Here is a 24,022-nt window from a genome sequence, read left to right as displayed (position 1 = left end):
ATATTCTCTAGATCAATTTATGTTGTTGCAAATGATAACATTTCATTCTTTTCATGACTGAGTAATATTCTAGTTGTGTGTGTGTGTGTGTGTGTGTGTGTGTGTGTGTATGCACACTTCTCTATCCATTCATCTATGGATGGACATTTAGGCTGCTCCCATAATTTGGCTATTGTAAACAATGCTGCTATAAACATAGGGGTGCATATATCCTTTTAAATTAGTGTTTTCATATTCTTTGGGTAAATACCCAGTAGCACGATTACCGGATTGTAGGGTAGTTCTATTGTTCATGTTCTGAAAGACCTCCATATTTTCTTCCACAATGGCTGTACCATTTTACATTCCCACCAACAACGCAAGAGGGTTCCTTTTTCTCCACATCCTTGCCCAAACCTGTTGTTTCTTGTATTGTTGACTCTAGCCATTCTGACAGGTGGGAAGTGATATCTCATTGTGGTTTTGATTTGAATTTCCCTGATGATGAGTGATGAGGAGCATCTTTTCATGTGTCTGTTGGCTGGATGGCCTCTGGGGAGAAATGTCTATTCATGTCTTCTGCCCATTTTTAAATTGGATTATTTGTTTTTTGGGTGTTGAATTTCATGAATTCTTTATATATCTTGGATACTAAACCTATATTGAACATGTCATTTGCAAATATCTTCTCTCAATCAGTAGGTTGTCTTTTAGTTTTGTTTGTTGTTTCCTTTTCTGTGCAGAAGCTTTTTATTTTGATGTAGTCCCAATAGTCTATTTTTGCTTTTGTTTCCTTGCCTCAAGAGACCTATCTACAAATATGTTATGGCCAAAGTCAGAAATTAGTGCCTGTATTCTCTTGCAGGATTTTTATGGTTTCAGGTCTCACACTTATATACTTAATCCACCTTGACTTTATTATTGTGTATTGTGTATGAAAGCGAGCAGTTTCATTCTTTTGCATGTAGCCAGTTTTTCCAATACCATTTTAGGAGAGACTGCCTTTTTCCCACTCAATATTCTTTCCTGCTTTCTTGAAGATTAATTGACCATGTAATTGTGTGTCTATTTCTGGGGTTTCTATTCTGTCCTATTGATCTATATGTCTATTTTTGTGCCAGTACCATAATATTTTGATTACTACTGCCTTGTAATATAAGTTGAAGCCCAACATTGTGATCCCTCCAGCTTTGTTTTTCTCTTTCAAGATTGCTTTGGCCATTTGGGGTCTTTTGTGCTTCCATACAAATTTTAAGATTCTTTGTTCTAGTTCTGTGAAAAATGCTGGTGGTATTTTGATAGGGATTGCATTAAATCTGTAGATTCCTTTGGGTAGTGTAGACATTTTACCAACACTTGTTCTTCCAATCCATGAACATGGAATGTCTTTCCATTTCTTTGTGTCGTCTTCAATTTCTTTCATCAGTGTTCTATAGTTTTCAGAGTACAGGTCTTTCACCTCTTTGGTTAGGTTTATTCCTAGGTATCTTATTATTTTTGGTGCAATTGTAAGTGGGATTGTTAATTTCTCTTTCTGCTGCTTCATTATAGGTGTGTAGAAATGCAAAGATTTCTGGGTATTGATTTTGTATCCTCTGACTTCACTGAATTCATGGATCAGTTGTAGCAGTTTTTTGGTAGAGTTTTTAGGTTTTCTCTATATAGTAGCATGTCATCTGCAAGTAGTGAAAAGTTCACTTCTTCCTCATCATTTTGGATGCCTTTTATTTCTTTCTGTTGTCTGGTTGCTGTGGGTAGGACTTACTTCCAGTACTATGTTGAATAAAAGTGGTGAGAATGGACTTCTTCCTGAACTTAAAGGAAAAGCTCTCGGTTTTTCTGCCATTAAAGATGTTAGCTGTGGGTTTTTAATACGTGGCCTTTATTATGTTGAGATATGTTCCTTCTAGATGTACTTTGTCGAGGGTTTTTATCATGAATTGATGTTATACTTTGTCAGATGCTTTTTCTGCATCTATTAAAACAATCAATATAGTTTTTATCCTGTCTCTGATTGACGTGATGTATCATGTTAATTGCTTTGCCGATATTGAACAGCACTTTGCATTTAGGGAATAAATCCTACTTGATTGTGATAAATGATATTTTTAATGTATTGTTGGATTCCATTTGCTAGTATTTTGTCGAGGATTTTGGATCTATGTTCACCAGAGATATTGGCCTGTAGTTCTCTTTTTTTGTGTGTCCACGTGGTGTCTTTATCTGGTTTTGTATCAGGATAATGCTGGCCTCATAGAATGAATTTGGAAGTTTGCCTTCCTCTTCTATTTTTTTTTTTTTGTTAAGTTTGAGAAGAATCGTTATTAACTCTTCTTTATTTATTTATTTTTTTAATTTTTTTTAACGTTTATTTATTTTTGAGACAGAGAGAGACAGAGCATGAACAGGGGAGGGCCAGAGAGAGAGGGAGACACAGAATCCGAAGCAGGCTCCAGGCTCTGAGCTGTCAGCACAGAGCCCGACGCGGGCCTCGAACCCACAGACCGCGAGATCATGACCTGAGCTGAAGTCGGACGCTTAACCGACTGAGCCACCCAGGGGCCCCAACTCTTCTTTAAATGTTTGGTAGAATATACCTGTGAAGCCATCTGGTCCTGAGCTTTTGTTTGTTGGGGGTCTATTCAGAGTCTGATCATCCATACACCATAAAGAAGTCAAATTAATCTTCCCAAGATTTGAAAATGATCTAATATATTCTAAGAGCTTCCATTTCAAACAGTGGGTATTAGATATTTCAATTTTCCTGTCCAGTAGAGAAAAGATATTCCGAATCCAGCACAAAATTTCCTGCCTTACCGTCAATATCACCATCTTTTCAAAAAATAAGAAAACATTTTCACCTCCCCAAAAATCAGGAAGGACTGTTATCCACATCACATATATCAAAGGAATAACAATTATGTCATAATTGATCTAACTGCTGATGGGCAGGTTTCTTTTGCCAATAACTGGAGGGATGCAACCCCATAGTATCAGAAATATTAAATGTGAGAAACGTTGTATGGTGGTTTAGAGAAAATGTGGCAGTAATACATTTCAACTAAAGCTCAGCATGGCTTTGTGGGCTTGCCTGGAAATATAACCACTCTTTGCATTATTGTGTCTATGGAGAAATATATTCTGGTTTCTAAATAACTGATTACAGATGATTTTTTACAAAGAAATTCATTCCTTTGTATTTACAGTGCCATTGTCATCTTTATGGGAATATTTAAAAGTCCACATGTTATATAAAGCCAGGAGCTGGGTCTCATTTTCTAGCACATTCTCTCTGACCCAAGGACGAGCCACCAAAGTTAGGTTGCATTTGTTATCTTCTCTGTTGAATAATTGTACCTTTTTTCTCATTAGCTTTGTAGATCCCTCTCTGCAATTTGAATCCCAACTGAAGATAATAGAGTCATCCTTTAAAAAGGTATTTTCTATTCCAAGTCTTGAGAAAGTGAGGCAAATGGGGAGCAGTGAAGATGACAAAGAGGACATAGAGGTAAGTCTCCGCTTCAGTTAGGAAGAGGCACTGTTATGCGCCACAGCAATCCTGACAAATGCCCTTGCACCAAATGCCCTTTGCTACCTCCTTCACTCTTTTGAGATATAATAAACAGTCTACTCCAGCGCCTCTGGACTCCTTGTGAATTCCACAATCCTTGGGATTTAATGGACCGTATAGGAGTTATGAGAACAAATGAGTGAAGAGAGTTTAGGTTAATTGTTTTAGCAAGGACAGAGTTTATGGGCCAAGGCTGCAAAGAAGAAAAGAGGAGCAAAGAAAGGTGGAGAGAGGAAGAGCCCTACAGTAAGGTCAACAACACCTCTGGTCTCCATTTCCTCAGCACAGCTACACAGTGCACCTGCCTTGTAAGATGGGGGAGCGGTTCACGGCACATTGTACTGCGTGAGGTCCCATCTCTATAGCTACCTCGTTCCTTTCTTGCCTTCGGTGTACGGGGAGAACTCAGGGCCCCGGGACACAAAACTATAGACGTGGAGTACAATTACATCTAATTTTATCTGGCCGACTGTTTGTGCAATATTTTTGTTTTTCAGAATTTATATCAAAATATTTTAAACATGTATGAAGACACTCTTCTCATCTTGGTGTCTAAAGACCTCTACAAACTGCAAATCTTAAAGGTAAAGGGAAAGCAAGCACTTTTGTTCTCTGGTCTGAAATCTAAAAGAGCTCACTGTATTTCACTGATCATTTCCCTTTTGTCATATTTGCATCTTCTTCAAGTATTTGGTGGCTGATCTTTTGTTTCCTCCGAAGGTGTAAAATATCCCCCAAATGAAATCACTTCCCTTTATTTGGATTACAGAGACACACTTTTAAGAATGCAATTTGGGGGATGGGGCGCCTGGGTGGCTCAGTCGGTTGAGCGTCCGACTTCGGCTCAGGTCATGATCTCGCGGTCCGTGAGTTCGAGCCCCGCATCGGGCTCTGTGCTGACAGCTCAGAGCCTGGAGCCTGCTTCGGATTCTGTGTCTCCCTCTCTCTCTGCCCCTCCCTCGTTCATGCTCTGTCTCTCTCTGTCTCAAAAATAAATAAACATTAAAAAAAAAAAAAAGAATGCAATTTGGGGAAGATGGCATCACCAGACACTTAAGATAAATGTTATGTGGCAATGTAAAAGTGAATCCAATATGGGTTAACAGAGAGGAGAGGGTGACTGGCCTAAATCGCCTTCAGGTCCGTGCGACATTAAATCATACTTCGATAGTGTCTATATGATTGCTTGTTCCCCCACAGCCCTGGGACTGGAGAATCCCATGAGCATCCCATCCTCATGGACACCATGATAACTAACAGAGGAAGGTGTAACAGCTGCGCCAAACCCCACTTACATCAAGACTTCACTGTTTTTAACATCTCAGTCAGAGACAGGAGACTGCTCAGGATATCTGACGACCTTTAGCTGTGCATTTCTAGCAAGATGGCATCAGGGGAACCTGTCTGAAAATACTGGGGAACCAGAGTGACTGATTCTACCAGGAGCATTATGAGTCTGTGCAAACTATAAAATACGTTCAAGTCAAGAAGCAGAATTGGAATCTATGAAGACAAGAAGGAATGTGAGGAAAAATAAAATCTGCTGAGTTCCTTTGTGCCTAATTTAAGCCAAATATTTTCTGTGTACTTTAAAAATTTCACCTCACAGCCCTTTAAAGTAGTTGTGATTATTCCATTCTTAGAACTATTTCCCCATGCATGCTCTTTCAACCAATAAACCATTGTTTATTGAGCATTTGTTCTACATCAGGCACTAAGCTGAGTACTTCATATATGGGTTATTTCATTTAATCCTTACAATAAACCTATGAGGAAGTTACCATCATCCCTCCCACCCCCATTATGCAGATAAGGAAATGGAAGCAGAGCGAGGAGGAATAGTATGTACAATGCTCATGAATGGGGGAGCTACTCGAACTTGGTAACCTGGTACTTAACCATGTTGCTCTTATACCTTCCATGTCTAGAAACTCTCTTGATCCTCAAAAAGCTGAAAGCCCACACGTAGAAAAGGCAGAGACTGACCTCCAGGGATTTAGACTCTTCTGCCCTGGGAAATGGACGTCAGACCAGTTTTATACAATAGGAGCAAGTGAAAGGAGGACATTTAGCATAAATTCCATGGACTCCAGCAGAGTGCCTTAAGAAATCTGTTGATGGTAGCTGGCATGTGAGGCATAGGCAGTCTTCTTCCCTTCCCAAGCTTGTAAATATGTCCCTGCATCTGGAGATTTAGAACAAATAGAAGTTACAGCAAGATGGAGTTGAATCAAAATTAGCAAGAACCTTCTAACCGAGCTGCCTCCAGGAATATTTTCTGCACCCATGAGCCAGAAAATAACTGAGTGTTGAATCTGCAGAGGAAATTCTGGAGTAAAATGACATTTCAGGATCAGATGACATTTCAATTCTCTTTTAAAATAGAAAGTCAGGTCCTGTGATTAAAGAGAGAGGATAGTACTTTGAAAGAAAAAGACGAGAAGCAGCAGATAATCCCATCACAGCCTCATGTTAAGCTCTTTATGATGACTGACAAAGTGACCGTTAGGTTGCACATTAGTAAAGACTCGTTGGATAGAATTAAGTAACATACAACCCATGCTGGAGGGGAGGTGGGTGGGGGGGATGGGCTAAATGGGTGATGGGCATTAAGGAAGACACTTACTGGCATGAGCACGGGGTGGTACATGTAAGTGGTGAATTACTAAATTCTACTCCTGAAACCAATGCTACACTATATGTTAACTAACTGGAATTTAAGTAAAAAATATCATAGTAAATAGAAAACAAACAAATAACATTAGTAACATGCTACCCAGGTGTAGTTGCTACAATAGATGAAGTGTGCTAGATAGCTTGCAGCATACAACTAGCCGGTTGTCCGTCTTTTTGAGAGCAACGTAGGTTAGATGTGACATAATCAGGAGCCCCCCGGGGACCCTTGACATGGTGGAGACGGAGACTAAAAGGAGGGGACTTATAGAAACGGAAACACCACGCTCTAGGATGATTCTTGTGTTTCCCACAGGACATGGCCATGTGGATGAATGAAGACAGTTCATACCTGCAGGAAAGAGCCATGGTGGTCATCAGCAGGGTGCTGAGCTTTGCCTCCAGGAAAGTCAGGGGATACGTAAGTGACAGTGCAATTACGCCACCCGCTCCTGAAGGCCGAGTCCCTGTAGTGCTGCCTTCCAAGTCTTGAGGCTGGAGAGTTCTAAATGCCTGCTTGGTATGAGCATGCGGGCAGGTTGGGATACTGAGAAGAGTCAATATCCTACGTGATTTTACATGGCTCTGCAACTCGATTTTTTCACTGAACAATCTGTCCCTCAGATATTTTCATGGCAATGCATGTAAGTGTATCTCATTCTTTCAGCCAAAGCATATATCCCCGTAGTTTTGATGTATTGTAATTTAACTATAGATGGAAATTCGGGTATGTTTGGGGTTTTTTTTTTCCTACTTCAAACAATATACAAATGGTTATCTTTTTTCAAGTGCTTGTTCACTTAGAAATGCTTAGAAAGATAATAGATCAAAGAGTATGGATAGGTTACAGTTTTAGCATTACAAAATTATCCTCCGGTTTGTATTCCTGTGGATATTAGAGTAATCATTTGCCCACACCTTCACCAACACTGGGATGTGATTGGACTTTCTAACGGTTGCCTTTCAGCTGGAAAGCAAACAGGCATCTCATAATTGCCAGTATTTACTGGGGTTTTCTGTATTTTTAATAACATCATTCCTTGCCTCCTAAAAATCCTTGCCGTCTATGAACATTTCTCTCCCTTTTGGATAGCGTGTATCCAGTCTCTGTTTTGAAACTCATTCTTAAACTGTGATTTTTAAACATAAGTCTTCTAATTGCTCACCTGATTGTTTGAATCATTCAGGAGTTCAGAATAAAGGGGGCCAGAAACATACATTCGTGATGACACCTTCACGTACCCATTTTCTACCTCTTATACAGAGAGCTTTTGACATATTGAGACAAAAAGCCTAGATACACTTTACAATATACCTGAATTTTTACTGTTTTGTTTAAAATCAGCTTTGGAAGGTAACATAGTTTACTTACAGGAGGAAATGCAGTCCAGGATGTTCTTTGCATCAGCTAATTCTCTATTTCAAAAGAGAGATGGAGTGATTTGCTTCAATCTTCTGGTTGCCTGGCCAGGGAAGGCAGCCTTCTATTTCTAAAATGGCTTGGTTGTCCGTTCATATGTCTGAAAGGCTAGTCATTCAAAATTTTGCAGCAAGGCTTGAGATTAAGTGCAGTTCGCAACTCCAGCCTGTTTTCTGAACAGTTTCTAAATGTTTCATGCACTCAGCAAGTCTTTGATGGCGACTGTCTGACCAAGATCTATTCATGAGCGGCTGTCTGCTTTTGCATTTGTATTCAGTATACATATACTTGTTCATTTATATTCTAGTGAGTTCCACTCAGGTAGCAGGTATGACATTTTGGAGTTTTGTCATCTTCTATCACCTCTTCTCAATTTTGATTATGTTCGTGAAGTTCATTCTCCCCTACACACATCTCATCCCTCAACTGTTAAAAAAATAAATCTGTAAATTCACATGTGTGCAGAAGCCTGTCATAAATTGGGTGTCCCTGCTTACAACTGAGATTTGAGAAGTCAAACAGGGTAACGGATTACTTTGTTCTGCAATGTTCACTAAGGACCAGCAGGTGGAAGCACACCAGCATGTTCCAGAACATAGAAGCTAAGCTAGCATCAACCAGTTCGTCATAGTCAAGCAGGCATAAAACTTTATTAAGTTAACTTTCTCTTTAGGATAATGTCCTCTAAACATGGTTAAGTCAGTGAAATTAATGGGGGAGAGAGGACAAATATATGAAATAAAACAGATGAATGCATTATTAAATTAAAACTAGGCTTCCCCCAGGCCTTGTCTCTGTATCTGTGTGTCTGACACATTGTAGATAATCAGTGAAGATCTGCTTTGCCCTTCTCTAATTATATATAACTACCTATTCTGTGCTCACGTGCTGTCCGTTCACTGGAAAGACTTTTTTTTTCTTTCATAAATTACTGTATCCTGGGGTGCCTGGATGGCTCAGTCGGTTAAGCGTCTGACTTCGGCTCAGGTCATGATCTCATGCTTCATGAGTCTGAGTCCCGCTTCGGGCTCTGCACTTGATAGTGCTGAGCCCGGAGCCTGCTCCACATTCTGTGTCTCTCTCCCTGCCCCTCCCCGACTTGTGGGCGCTCGCTCTCTCTCTCTCAAAAATAAATAAAGAAACATAAAAAAATAAATTACCCTATTCTATACCTTCCAGAATCTCAGTGGCCCTTGTATTATTAAATAATCCAAACTACCATTTATAGTCTATCAAAAATACTCTTTCCTGTAGTAATTCCCCTTATATGACCTATGTGCCTATCAGGGTGAAGAACTTCCACACTCAAAGAATATTTGTCCCTTCAATTAAACTATTCAATTTTCAAACAGGCAAAGAAACGTGAGCTAATCGTGTCATCTTATATCATTAACAGAAAGACTTTTCCTGGGTTTGTTCTTTTGGCACAGTCTTTCAGCATTTGAGAGATGGGTGGGGCAGCGCACCAGTGGTCCTGCCAATCTTTCTCTTGCTTCAACAGTGTTTGGATGGAACAGACTCAGGGGCGCCCCTTTTATCAGCCTCCAACCACTCTCCAAACTTTTTTCCAGTTGCAACCTTTGGAGCCATCTTCTTGGCCACCCTCTGCTTCCAGGACCAGCCGATACCCTATTTTGAGCTTAACTCCTTATTACCGATCAACCAGGAGCACCCAGATTCGTCAGAATTATTCCACAGAGGTGGAGGCCGCTGTCAACTGCCTGGTCAACAGACATCTGTGGGCCTCTTACACCTACCTCTCTCTGGGCTTCTATTTTGCCATGAGGATGTGGCTCTAAAGGCATAAGCCACTTCTTTCAAGAATTGGCTGAGGAGAAGTGGGAGGGCACTGAGCGTCTGTTGAAGATGGAAAACCAGTGTGGCAGCCATGCCCTCTTCTGGAACATGCAGAAGCCATATCAAGATGAGTGGGGGTAAAACCCTGGATTCCACGGAAGCCGCCCTGGTTCTGGAGAAGAGCCTGAACCAGCCCCTTTTGGGTCTGCGTGCCCTGCGTTCTGCCCATGCAGACCCCCATTTCTGTGACTTGCTAGAGAATCATTTCCTCGATGAAGCGGTAAAAGTCATCAAGAAGATGGGCGACCACCTGACAAACCTCCATAGGCTGGCTGACCCCCAGGCTGGGCTGAATGAGTATCTCTTAAAAAGCCTCACCCCGAAGCATAACTAAGAGCTTCTGGAGCCCAGCAGCCTTTTTGAGGGGCCCCTCTGGCATCCCCCTGGTGCGAGGGCTTGTGCCTGAGCCTCTTCCCGCAGCCACTAGGCAGCTTTTTAACCACCCTGCAGCCCTCTCCCAAGCTATGGGCCAAATGTAAACGATAAAGCTTTTAGCAGCAATAATAATAATAATAATAATAACTAGATGAGTGGGAATCCCCCCACCAAAAGAAGATGGGTGGGATTTAGGGAGGAAGATGGGGGTGGAGTAGGAGGACCCTAGGCTTGCCTTGTCCAACACATACAAGTAGGTGACTACCAAATCATCTTAAGTACCCTAGAAATCAACCTGAAGACTGGCAGAATAAACTCCACAACTAAAAGTAGAGAAGAGTCCAGAAGAGCCCAAATCAAAGATGGTAGGAAGTGTGGACACACCATTTGGGAAAAAAACAAATCATGAATTCTGTGGTAGGGAGGGAGATGTGGTCGAAGAGAAGGGCAAGAGACAGACTAGCACAGTGGGTAGCACGCGGGGAAGATGAATCCCCATGGCAATTGGCTTGGAAAGTGAGAGGAGCCAAATTTCATGAGTTCTTGCAATCACTGGGGCTTAAAGCCTGGAGCTTTAAAGGTCAGCAGACTTGGCTCTAGAAGAGCTTAGAGGACATTGTGCTGCTCTTAGAGGGAAAGCAAACAGGCAGCCTATGGACATACAGCATGGAAACAGTGATATGAAAAGCACTTGGGGCACACAGTGAGGAGGTTATTTGCTCTTCTCTGAGTGTGCCCCAGAAAGGCAACATTCATGCAGAAACCCCCCTCCATGAACAAGGGAACTGGCAGATGTCGTTTCCTTCTCCTTCCCCTCAGCATTAACACAGACCCATGTGCAGCAACCAGGACAGCGCAATCACTACCTAATTTGCTTACATGAAGCCCGGACCCCCCCCCCCCACCACCGCCACCATGCTCCAGCAGAATCACCCTTCCCAATCATGCTTGCTTGGTCCCAGCCCAGCAGGTGCCCTTTCCAAGAAAACTGGCTGGCCCAAACCCCTGCCCATGTTGAGTCTCCTGTCCCAAGAGTTTTGCAGGGCTTCAGTTCTGGTAGAGGTGGCAATGGGTATCATCTCACAAGCGGACCAGAGCACACCTAGTTAAAACTTGTCACATTCGAACCAAGGACCAAACACTTCCCACAATAGGCAGAGAGACAGACAATTGAGCTTCAGGATAAAGTGGCCAGGACACAACAGCAGAGCACACACAGCACACATTGAAGATACTCCCTGAAGTGACAAGCCCTGGGGAATAAGGGAGCTTACATTATAGGGCACTACAGGACCTCTTCTTCATAAGGCCATTACCTTCAAGAACAGGAGACATAGCTGACTGTTCTGACACAGAGAAGCAGGCACAGAGACTTAGACAAAATGAGAAGACAGAGGAATTTGTCCCAAGTGAAAGAACAGGACAAGATTACAGGCAGATCTAAGTAAAAAATATATAAATAACATGCTTGATAGAAAATTTAAAGTAGTGATCATAAAGATACTTGCTGGACTTGAAGAGAGAGTGGAAGGCATCAGTGAGACCATTAACACATGATAAAGAATTACATAGCATAGATAGAGGGCTGAATAAATAAAATCAGAGACATGCTTGAGGGAATGAATAGCAGACTGGAAGAAGCAGAGGAATGAATCAAGGTCTTCCAATGACCTGGAAGACAGAGTAATGGAAACCAATCACACTGAAAAAAGAAAAAAAGAATTATGCAAAACAAGAATAGACTTAGAGAACTCAGTGACTCCATCAAACATAATAACACTCATATTGTAAGGGTCCCAGTAGAAGAAAAGAGAGAAAAAAGTGGGGAGAAAATTTATTTGAAGAAATAATAGCTGAAAACTTCCCTAATTTGGGGAGAAGGAAACAGACATCCAGATCCAGGGAGCACAGAGATTCCCCAACAAAATCAACAAAAGCAGATCCACACCAAGATACATCAAAATTAAAATGGCAAAATATAATGATAAAGAAAAAAAAATGGTTTAAATAGCAAGAGAAAAAGCATCAGTCAGTTACAAGGGAAAACCCATGAGGCCAGAAGGAGATTTTTCAACAGAAACTTGGCAGGCTGGAGTTCATGATATATTCAAAGTGCTGCATGAGAAAAATCTGAAGCCAAGAAAGCTCTGTCCAGCAAGGCTATCATTCAAAATAGAAGGAGTGATAAACAGTTTCCCCGACAAACAAAAACTAAAAGAGTTCATGACCACTAAACCAGCCCTGCAAGAAATACTAAAGGGGACTCTGTGAGTGGAAAGCAAAGACCAAAACTGACAATATGAAGGTAGGAAACACAAAAGCAGTAAAAAGGACTATTTCTGTAAAAAAAAAAAAATCAGTCAAGTCACAAAATAAAAAGATGCAAAATATGACAACATATGACTAAAACGTGGGGAGGAGAGGAGAAAAGAATGGGTTCAAACTTAAGTGACCATCAACTTAATATAGACTGTGACATGCAGAAGAGGTTATATACAAACCAATGGTAACCATATATCAAAAACCACTGATAAACATGCAAAGAATAAAGAGAAAGAATTCCAAATATATCACTAAAGAAAATGAGCCAACTACAAAAGAAAGACAAGAAAGGATCAGAGAAAATCTTCAAAACCCACCACAAAACAGATGACAAAATGGCAATAAATACATATCTATCAATAATTACTTTGAACGGAAATAGACTAAGTGCTCTAATCAAAAGACCTAGGATGACAAACTGGACAAAAGACAAGAGACTCATTTCAGTCCTAAAGACACGTGCAGATTGAAAGCAAAGGGATGGAAAAACTGTTATCATGCAAATGGATGTCAAAAGAAAGAGTATCAAAACTTAGATCACACAAACTAGACTTTAAAATAGACTGTAATAAGAGACAAAGAAAGGCACTATAAAATAATAAAAGGAACAATTCAACAAGATGGTACAACAATTATAAATATTTATGCACTCAACATGAGACCACTCAAATACATAAAACAATAACAAACATAAAGGAATTAGTTGATAGTGATACACTAAATAAAAGACTTTAACACCCCCACTTAAATTAATGGAGAGATCATCCAAATAGAAAATCAATAAGAACACAGTAGTTTTGAATGACACACTTGACCATATGGATTTAACATATATTCAGAGCACTCCATCATAGAAGTGCAGAATACACTTTCTTTTCAAGCGCACATGGAACATTCTCCAGAATAGATCACCTATGAGGCCAGGAAAAAAGTCTCAACAAATGCAAAAAAGATGATCTTTTCTGACCATCACACGTGAAACTAGAAATCAACTACAAGAAAATTCTAGAAAGACCACAAACATACGGAAGTTCAATAACATGCAGCTAAACAATGAATGGGTCAACCAGGAAATACAAGAGGAAATAAAAAATTACACGGAAACAAATAAAAATGAAAACACAGTGGTTCAAAACCTTTGAGATACAGCAAAAGCAGTTTTAAGAAGGAAATTTAGGGGCGCCTGGGTGGCTCAGTCGGTTGAGCGGCCGACTTCGGCTCAGGTCATGATTTCGCGGTCCATGAGTTCGAGCCCCGCGTCGGGCTCTGTGCTGACAGCTCAGAGCCTGGAGCCTGTTTCAGATTCTGTGTCTCCCTCTCTCTGACCCTCCCCCATTCATGCTCTGTCCCTCTCTGTCTCAAAAATAAATAAAAACGTTAAAAAATTTTAAAAAAAAAGAAGGAAATTTATAGAAATACATACCTACCTCAAATATACAACCTAACCTTACACCTAAATAAGCTAGAAAAAGGAGCAAGAAACAAAACGTAAGACCAGCAGAAGGAGGGAATAATAAAGATTAGAGCAGGAATAAATGAATATGGAATAATAAGTAATAAAATGTAGAAACTAAAACACACACACTGTAGAATAAATCAATGAAACCAGGAGCAGGTTCTTTGAAAAGGTCAATAGAATTGATAGGCCTCTAGCCAGGCTTATCATGAAAAAAAGTAAAAAGACTGAAATAAATAAAATCACAAATGAGAGAGAACTAACAGCCAACACCACAGAAAAACAAACAATTATAGTAGAATATTATTAAAAAATATATGCCAACAAATTGGACAACCTAGAAGAAATGAATAAATTCCTAGAAATCTATAAACTGCCAAAACTGAAACAGGAAGAAATACATACTTTGAACAGATCAATAGCCAGCAAAGAAATGAAATCAGTAATCAAAAAACTCCCAAAAAATGAAGGGCCAGGGCCAGATGGTTTCATAAACAAATTCTATAAAACATTTAAATACAAGTTAATACCTGTTCTTCACAAACTCTTCCAAAATATAAAAGAGAAAGGAAAACTTCCAAATTCATTCTATGAGACCAGCATTAACCTGATACCCAAACGAGGTAAATATAACCACAAAATAAGAGAACCACAGGCTAATATCTCTGGTGAACATAGATCCAAAAATACTCAACAAAATATTAGCAAACTGAATTCACCAATACATTAAAAAAAATTATTCACTACAATCCAGTGGGACTTATTCTCAGGATGCAAATGGTTCAATATTTGCAAATTAATCAGTGTAATACATCACATCAATAAGAGAAAGGATAAGAACCATATGATCATTTCAATAGATGCAGAAAAAGCATTCGACAAGGTAAAATGTCCATTCATGATAAAAACCCTCAACAAGGTACATCTAAAGGAAACATATCTCAACATAATAAAGGCCATGTATTAAAAACCCACAGCTAACATTATCTTTAATAGGGGGAAAATGAGAGCTTTTCCCTTAAGGTCAGGAAGAAGTCCATTCTCACCACTTTTATTCAACACAGTACTGGAAGTAAGTCCTACCCACAGCAACCAGACAACAGAAAGAAATAAAAGGCATCCAAAATGATGAGGAAGAAGTGAACTTTTCACTACTTGCAGATGACATGCTACTATATAGAGAAAACCTAAAAACTCTACCAAAAAACTGCTACAACTGATCCACTAATTCAGTGAAGTCAGAGGATACAAAATCAATACCAAGATGTTGTATGGAAACCAATTTGACAATAAACTTCATATATTGAAAAAAATAAAAAAATCAATACCCAGAAATCTATTTGCATTTCTACACACCTATAATGAAGCAGCAGAAAGAGAAATTAACAATCCCACTTACAATTGCACCAAAAATAATAAGATACCTAGGAATAAACCTAACCAAAAAGGTGAAAGACCTGAACTCTGAAAACTATAGAACACTGATGAAAGAAATTGAAGACGACACAAAGAAATGGAAATACATTCCATGTTCGTGGGTTGGAAGAACAAGTATTTTTAAAATGTCTACACTACCCAAAGGAATCTACAGATTTAATGCAATCCCTATCAAAATACCACCAGCATTTTTCACAGAACTAGAACAAAGAATCTTAAAATTTGTACGGAAGCACAAAAGACCCCAAATGGCCAAAGCAATCTTGAAAGAGAAAAACAAAGCTGGAGGGATCACAATGTTGGGCTTCAACTTATATTACAAAGCGGTAGTAATCAAAACATGATGGTACTGGCACAAAAACAGATACATGTATCAATAGAACAGAATACAAAACCCAGAAATAAACCCACATTTACATGGTCAATTAATCTTCAAGAAAGCAGGAAAAAATATTGAGTGGGGGAAAAAACAGTATCTTTAATAAATGGTATTGGAAAAACTGGACAGCTATATGCAAAAAATGAAACTGACCCCTTCTTACACCATGCACAATAACAACTTATTGAATGGGAGAAGATATTTGCAAATGACATATCTGATAAAGAGTTAGTATCCAAAATACAAAGAGCTTATAAAACTCAACACCCAAAAAACAAATAATCCAATTAAAGATGAGCAGAAGACATAAATAGACATTTCTCCAAAGGAGACCTCCAGATGGCCAACAGACATATGAAAATATGCTCATCATCACTTACCATCAGTGAAATGTAAATTCATACAATGAGATATCGCCTCCAACATCTCAGAATGGCTAAATCAAAAACATAAGAAACAACACATGTTGGCAAGGATGTGGAGGAGAAGGAACCCTCTGGCACTGTTGCTGGGAATGTGAACTGGTGCGACCACTGTGGAAAACAGAATGGAGATTCCTCAAAAAGTTAAAAACAGAACTGCTCTGTGATCCAGAAATTGCACTACTAGGTATTTACCCAAAGAATACAAAAACACTAATTCAAAGAGATACATGCACCCCTATGTTTATAGCAGCATTATTTACATAGCCAAGATATGGAAATAGCCTAAATGTCCATCAACTGATGAATGGATAAAGAAGTGGTATCTATACACACACACACACACACACACACACACACACACACACACACAATGAAACATTCCTCAGCCATAAAAAAGAATGAAATCACGCTGTTTGCCATGACATAGATGGAGCTAGAGAGTATAAGACTAAATAGAAGAAGTCAGAGAAGGACAAATACCATATGACTTTAATCATAAGTGGAATTTAAGAAACAAAACAAATGGGCAAAGGGAAAAAGAGAGAGAGAGACAAACTAAGAAACAGACTCTTAACTGTAGAGAATGAACTGATGGTTACCGAAGGGGAAGTGGGGAGAGGCATGGATTAAATAGGTGATGGAGATTAAGGAGTGCACTTGTGATGATGAACACCGGGTAATGTATGGAAGTGTTGAATCACATTGTACACCTGAAAGTAATATAACCAACCCTGTATATTAGCTACCTGGAATTAAATTTTAAAATAAATAAATAAATAAAAGATGAGTGGAGGATTTCCAGTCAAAGCTAACAGATTATCTGCATGCCTTTCTCTCCTCTCCCTCTAAAGTCCTCACAAAATGGAAGTGATGAAATTTGTCAAATTAGTAAAGTTTTAGGTGGGCTAGATGTCAATAGGATGATAGAAAAGATAGAAAATGGTAACTGACAAAGCCTCACAAAGGAAGCTGAAAGACAGGTGCATGTGAACATTAGGATGGGGTACAGCTTTTTAGGAAGCAGTTTGCCCTATGCAACTCTGGAGAAGCTGGAGCTTGGAGGCCCAAGTAATGATGAAGGGTGAGAGGCAAAGCAGAGTTGAAAATACATGCATTAACTGAAAGGATTCACTGAAAGTTTATACAGAAGACTCTATTGCCTTCCATCCCCCTTTACACATGTACTATATTCCACAGGGACCTGGGTCCACTGGCAGATAAAATTTGAGGACTTCTTCCTCAAAATGGCTAGAAAATCCCCTGAGAAAATTATCCTGATTGTTCAGAAATATTTCAGTGTAACCCCAGCGTCCCCACCTAACCACTCTAAAGCAAAGCCCACCTGTTGATGAGCCTTGCTCACATACATAAATTCTGCCAAGAAGCATTGCATTTGTAAGTATGACTAGATAACCAAGATTTGTCAGACATTTGGATTAACCCCTCCCAATACCAGAGTCAGCCCAAGACAAATAAAGAGAGAAACATGATTATCAAAATAAAGAGTCAATTCAGGTCACAGGTGAGAATTTAGCCTTGAAAAGAGTAGAGAAAACATAATTATATGCCAAAAGAAAATATAATTAAAGTAAAAATGGCCTATGCATTAAACAATTTTACTTAATCATAATAATAAGACCACATTATTGATTTTCAACTTTTAGGATCAATCACAGAAAACTCAAATAAGTTATCGAATCCCATTAAATGCTATAACTTAACAATGCAAAAGCAAAAATGCAGGGAAGAGTTTAGTGGTTCTTCAACAAGTTAAATACACAATTACCATATGACCCAGCAATCCTAGGTATATACCCAAAAGAATTTGAAAGAGCTGGTCAAACAAAAACTTTTACACAAATGTTCATTGCAGCATAATTCGCAATAGCCAAGACGTGGAAACAACCTAAATGTCCATCAACAAAGTGAATGGACAGATAAAATGTGGTATATTCATACAATGGAATATTACTCCACCAAAAAGAGAAATGAGGTCGGATATATACTGCAACATTAATAAAACTGGAAAACATTACACTAAGTGAAAGAAATTAGACCTAAAAGCCTACATGGTCTATGAAATTTACATGAAATGGCAGAATAGGCAAATCCACAGAGACAGAAATCAGCTTTGTGGTTGACAGGGACTGTGGTTACCAAAGAATAAAGACTGACTGGTTAGCGGTTTTCACTTGAGGTGATGAAAAAGATTTAGAGCTAGAGAGAGGTGGTGGTTGTTCCACATTGTGAATGTGATTTATGCTACTGAATTGGGTACTTTAAAAGGGTTAAAATGGTAAATTGTAGGTTATGTATATTTTTTGCCACAATAAATAAATGCACGATAAAGTACAGGCAAAAGTAGTAAGAAAGTAGAAGACATGGTAGAAAAAAGTTGAAGGGAAATACAAGGGCTCCAAAACACTTACTCTATAAAGCAGAAGATCAACAAGGTATTTGTATACTATGAAACGAGAAATAAAAGTACTGCCATATTATGAAAACAGAAAAGGGAAGGACTACAAATAGTAATGTGCCATAATGAGTAACAAGCTGTATAGAGAGGATGGTGGTAAAACAGAAAGATGTGATAACCCCTAATTTATCACAGCAGGAATAGATAGGCAATGTCCCAAACTGATATTAGAACAGAAATGGGAGTCCATTATTTAGAGATAAAAAGGTGACCTCCAGAAGAAGCAGCTAAAAACACTTAGGAGTGGTTGCCTCTGGAATTTAGTACCTAAACTACCATTATTGTTAAGACAAGGAACCGGAGAGGCCACATCTACAAAGAAGGAATCCAGTAAGAAAGGGTCAGAAAAGTGAGCAGAAATACTCCAGCTTAGGGATGGATTCTGAGAAGTTTTTTTTTTTTCTCCAGATCTTAATGCTTATTTTCCTTTCAGCACTTGGATAGATTTTCTATAAAAGCAGGGCCATATTGTATTGGAAGTTCCCAAAGTCTTGTGTTGGAGAGAGTGTAGCTGTTGTTGGTACACTTCTGAAGGGCATAATCAGTGTGCTCCACAGTGCAGAGCCTTTCTCCTGTCATGTTCCCCATCCTCCTCAAACGTGCCATGCAATCTAGAAACAGCCACACCTACAATAGAGACAGAAATTAGACAGACCCAACCTGGCAAACAGAATAGATAGACCACTGATAGCTTCATTTACAAAAACACCTGGTAATTGCACATCCACAAGTTCTTGAGGAGGCATAATCAGAAAAGCCATTGGAGGCAAATAAGACTTTAGGGGCAATCCCTTGTAAAGGGTTCCCAACTTCTGTGAACTAAGCTGAGAGGATTACTCCCCCATCAGGCCCAAAAGAGAAGTACCACTCAGTCCCACAGTGTGATGGTGGTTCTTAAAATCTTGCCATTAGATGGAAAAAGAAACCTGGGCTGCAATTCCAAAGAAAAGAGCACCCAGGGAAGGAAAACATGTCTCCCTAGAGCCCAGAGTAATGTCTGTACTGTCTGCTTCTAGATTCTCCTAACTCATAGGACTCCTAGAGTAGAGGGACCCCAAGGCCAGCCTTACAAAGAATCCACAGAAGTAAAGGATTATCTCTCCTTCTTCCTCTGAGACCATCACTCCCAGTAACCTTGTTCAGTTATGCCCTTGACCCATGACCCAGTTCACTTCACATTCCTCTTTAGAAATGACTGTGTGTGTGTGTGTGTGTGTGTGTGCATGTGTGTGTGTTTAAGGTTGAGAGAAAGGGGTGGATCAAGCAATATGAGAGGCAGAGCTAAGCAGACATATGAGAGAAGTAGAAAGAAAGAGAAACAGGCCGTGGGATCCTCCCACAGGGTTGACTTGGTTCTAACTTTTACCACCAACATTTGCTCTAATCCTCGAAACATCTATTTAAGAAAAATAATCACCTGTCTTAGAAACAAGAAGGCCTACTAGTTTACCAAACCTACCTGTGAACAGAGCCCCCTTTGTTTAAAAAATATTTGGTAACGGTACTCAAACCTTCACAAAACCAGAATGTCTCTTCCACCTCTCCTTTCTTCTTGACTAGTCAATCAAGATGAAAATCTAACTATTTGAACAGCCTGTGTCACAGGACGTTGTAGGAAGAAATACATAAAGGTTGTGATAGTAGCTTTGACATCAAAAGTAAATGCTCTGAATTTTTAAAAAATGAATTTCTTTGGGAAGAATCAGAACAACTCCAGGAGGAAAAGTTACATTTCTCCAGTGGCTTACAGAAGCATCTGAAGTGTGTCATACATAGACAAGAGCACATGACAGTTTTTGGATATCCTCCCTCTGCCCCAATATCCTGGAATGTGCTGCCTGAAAATTGCTACCTAATTTACAGAATAGAAACTAACATTAGTTGAGTTCCCATTATTTCCAAACACTTTGCTAAGAACTTGCTTTTTTGTCGTAAATCGTCCCCACAATAACTATTATAAGGCAGCATTTGTTATCTACATTTCACAGAGAAGGAAACTGAGGTAGTAACATATTTGAACATAGATTTGGTAAATTTGGAAGCTCATCCTCTAACCCTAGTCCGATATAGATATTAGAGGATTGGATACCGACATTCGATGTTGACTAGGCACAGAAAATGCATTTTTCTCCCTTGTTTCTTCCCATTAGGCAAGTGTTGACGCTCCATGTCTGGGTGTCCTGGCAGCAGAATTGTCTCTTCTGTGTTGCCATAATGACGTCTCAATCACACAACAAGCATCCTTGGGCATGCATCACCTCCTCTGCATTGCAAAGTGTCAGAACGGTAAGAATGATTTACCATCTCTTCTAAGGGGTACTACAAATTGTCCCTAACTGTTCTCCTTGTGGGTCCCAAGAAGGCTCTATGTCTGTAGATTTCTAAAGCCTGCCCCAACATCTATAGCTCCACTTTCTAATACGCCTTTCATAATCTTTTTAGAATGATCAAGATATGCCAATCATGGTTCTTCAAGATCTATAAAGTACTATACTTGGATTAGTGTTGGGTGTTAATGCTGGGGACAGGAATGCTGTGGGGAAGAAGAGGAGAAAGAGAAGAAATGGTACCAATGGGACTTTTTAAAAAAGGAGGTATATTTTCCCCCTCTAATGGGGCATCAAATGGAATATTGAGATTCTTGCTTCAGGGGTGGGGGAAAATTAGCCACCAGCAGTAAATGCTTCTGTGGCCTGCCTAACAAAGCATAAAAGCAAGTCCTGAAAGTATCTTACTATTTCCAAATAACTTAGAGAAAAGATTTACCATCCTGTAATACATGACTAAATGTATAAATATAAACATATATATATATGTGTATATATATATACACACACATATATATATATATATATATATATAATTGTGTGTAAGGCATTGAACATCAGATAACAAAGGACAATGATTTATGAGAGAGGGAAATAAATAAACAAAATGAGGTGGGGTCTACAGTTGCTTGAGCTTACCACCTAAAGTAAGTTTGTAGACTGCAACCCAATGGTGTCACCAAGAAGAGACAGAATTAGGGATCCAGAGAGGTCATGATAGCTAGAGCCCACAGGTCTGAGGGCCAGAGAGGAGTGCACAAAGAAAGAGCTCCAGAGATTTGCACAGGGTTCTCCTTATTCAGGTAGGTAGTGGTCAGAACACGCATGTGAGAGGATGCATGGGTGGTTCAGTTAACTGATTCTGCTCAGGTCATGATCTCATAGTTCGTGGCTTTGAGCCCTGTGTCAGGCTCCACACTGACAACACAGAGCCTGCTTGGTATCCTCTTTCTCTCTCTCTCTCTCTCTCTCTCTCTCTCTCTCTCTCTCTCCCCCTCTTTCTGCCCCTCCCCCACTCATGCTCACTCTCTCAAAGAAGTAAATAAACTTAACAACAACAACAACAAAAAGAATACGAATGTGAAGGAAACTACCTGAGGCCAGGGGAGAATGTTTAGGGAGAAAAATCCAATGAACTCGCAAAGGCTGAGAATAGTGCCTATGACGATAAGCCAACATTTAAAACTTCATAATGCACAAGTAATGAGGAAGAGTACTCAAAGGGTTTTGTTTCATTAGAAGGAAAAGACAATCTCTAGACTACATTGTTTTAGTGCCACTTAACAGACCTTAAAAATAAGATCTAAAAAGATCAGGTTATCTCCAAATACTTTAAATGTTAATCAGAATGAAGCTCAAACCTACTCCTAGGAATACCAATATTTCAGCAGTCAACAAGTTAAAATTCACAGTGTCCAATAACAATTATTACACTTGCACAGAATCAGACCACAGCACATAATGAGGAGAGAAATGAATCAAAACTGACCCAGAAATAGCTCAGATGATATAATTCGTAGAAAGGGATGTTAAAACAATTGTTACAATATATTCCAATTATTTAAAGAGTCCAAGAAAAAGATGAACATGTTAAGTAGAGACATAGAAAAATTTCTAAAAGACCTCAATTGAACGTCTGGAGATTAAAAGCATAATATCTGAGGTGAAGAACACTCTGGCAAAAATTAACAGTGTAATTTTCAAGAGGGCCAGAGAAAATAAGACACATTTCATTCACAGGAACAAAAGTAAATATGACAGTAAATTTCTTATCAGTAAAAGCCATAAACAATGGAGCAGCCTCTCAATGTACAGGGGGGAAAAAGGCAATCTAGAATTCTTTAGCCAGCAAAAAATCTTTTAAAAACAAAAGTGAAATAAAGACATGTTTAGATATACAAGAGCTGCTAGAATTCATTGCCAGCAGATCTGCACTAAAAGAAATATTAAAGGAAATCCTTCAAGGAAAAACATCCAGGTGAAAATCTAGATCCGCATAAAGGAATGAAGAGTAATGGGTTGCAACTACGTAGGTAAATATTCTGTCCTCATTATTTAAAAAAATTTTTTTTAATGTTTATTTAGTTGAGAGAGAGAGAGAGCATGAGTGGGAAGAGGGGCATTGAGTGAGGGAGACACAGAATCCGAAGCGGGCTCCAGGCTCTGAGCTGTCAGTACAGAGCCCGACATGGGGTTCGAACTCATGAACTGTGAGTTCATGATCTGAGCTAAAGTCGGATGTTTAACTGACTGAGCCACCCAGGCGCCCCTTCTCATTATTTAATCTTTTAAAATGATAATCAACTGTTCAAGGCAAAAAATAATAATGTAAAAGCTATATGACAACAATAGAGGCTTGAAAGAGGAAGTAGGATTACTTTTTAAGGTTCCTGCAAACAGAGTGTGACATGTCACTTAACGAGTAAACTGTGATAAGTTAAAGATGTGTAATATAAACCTTAAAGCAGCCTCCTAAATAATATAGCCAAGAGGTACATATAGTAAGCCAAATTGAGATGTAATGTTTTAAAAACTACTTTAAAAGAAGACAAAAAAGAGGAAAAATAGAAAGAACAGATGGGAAAAATAGAAAACAAATAGTGAAGACTTAAAGCCATCTAGAGTAAATGTAAATATTCTGAACACCTCCAGTGAAAAGGTGGAGATTATCAGATTGGATAAAAAGCAAGGCTCAACTATATGCTGCCCTATGAGAAACCCAGTTTAAATGCAAAGCCATAAATAGAATAAAAGTTAAAAGTTGGAAGATAACACAGTAACACTAGTCAAAAAGAAATTAGAGAGGCTGAATCAATATCAAAAAATATATATTTCAGAGCAAAGAATGCTTCCAGGGAAAAAGAGGATCATTTCATAATGATAAAGGGGTCAATTAATTAATAAGACAACAATGCTAAACATGTATGTCCCTAAAATAAAAAATTTATAAAAATTAAAATACATTAACCAAAAATGGATAGAGCTAGGGGGCGCCTGGGTGGCTCAGTCGGTTAAGCATCTGACTCTTGATTTCAGCTCAGGTCACCACCTCAGGGTCATGAGATTGAGTCCCGCAACACTCTCCATGCAGAGCAGGGAGCCTGCTTGAGACACTTTCCCTTCTTCTCCCTCTGCCCCCACTCGCTTGTGCACATGCTCTCTCTAAAAATAATTTTTTAAAAAAGGATAGAACTACAAGGAGCAGATGTACAATTATAGTCATAGAATTCAGTATCTCTTTCTCAATAATTCATAATCACACAGAAAATTTTTAAGGATATAGACTTGAACCAACTTGACCTAATTAATATATAGAGAACATTCC

The 24,022-nt window shown here is 39.1% G+C and overlaps 1 protein-coding gene and 1 pseudogene across 1 annotated transcript in view; both read left to right on the top strand.

The window, feature by feature from the left end:
• The window catches only part of MROH9 (maestro heat like repeat family member 9), a 138,781-nt gene that overhangs the window by 77,003 nt on the left and 37,756 nt on the right, over positions 1–24,022 (top strand). The window contains exons 4-7 of the mRNA XM_047076468.1: positions 3,352–3,487; positions 4,048–4,134; positions 6,540–6,644; positions 20,521–20,656. Coding sequence (XP_046932424.1) covers positions 3,352–3,487; positions 4,048–4,134; positions 6,540–6,644; positions 20,521–20,656 — 464 coding nt within the window. The remainder of the gene's footprint in view (positions 1–3,351; positions 3,488–4,047; positions 4,135–6,539; positions 6,645–20,520; positions 20,657–24,022) is intronic.
• On the top strand, positions 6,939–9,834 carry LOC124510353 (ferritin light chain-like; annotated as a pseudogene).

Source organism: Lynx rufus, unplaced genomic scaffold (genome assembly GCF_022079265.1).
Source record: "Lynx rufus isolate CCGP_SWC_20201006 ecotype Redwood Valley unplaced genomic scaffold, mLynRuf1.p SCAF_15, whole genome shotgun sequence".
Taxonomy (NCBI): Eukaryota; Metazoa; Chordata; class Mammalia; order Carnivora; family Felidae; genus Lynx; species Lynx rufus.
This window is presented reverse-complemented; position numbering and strand designations above follow the sequence as displayed.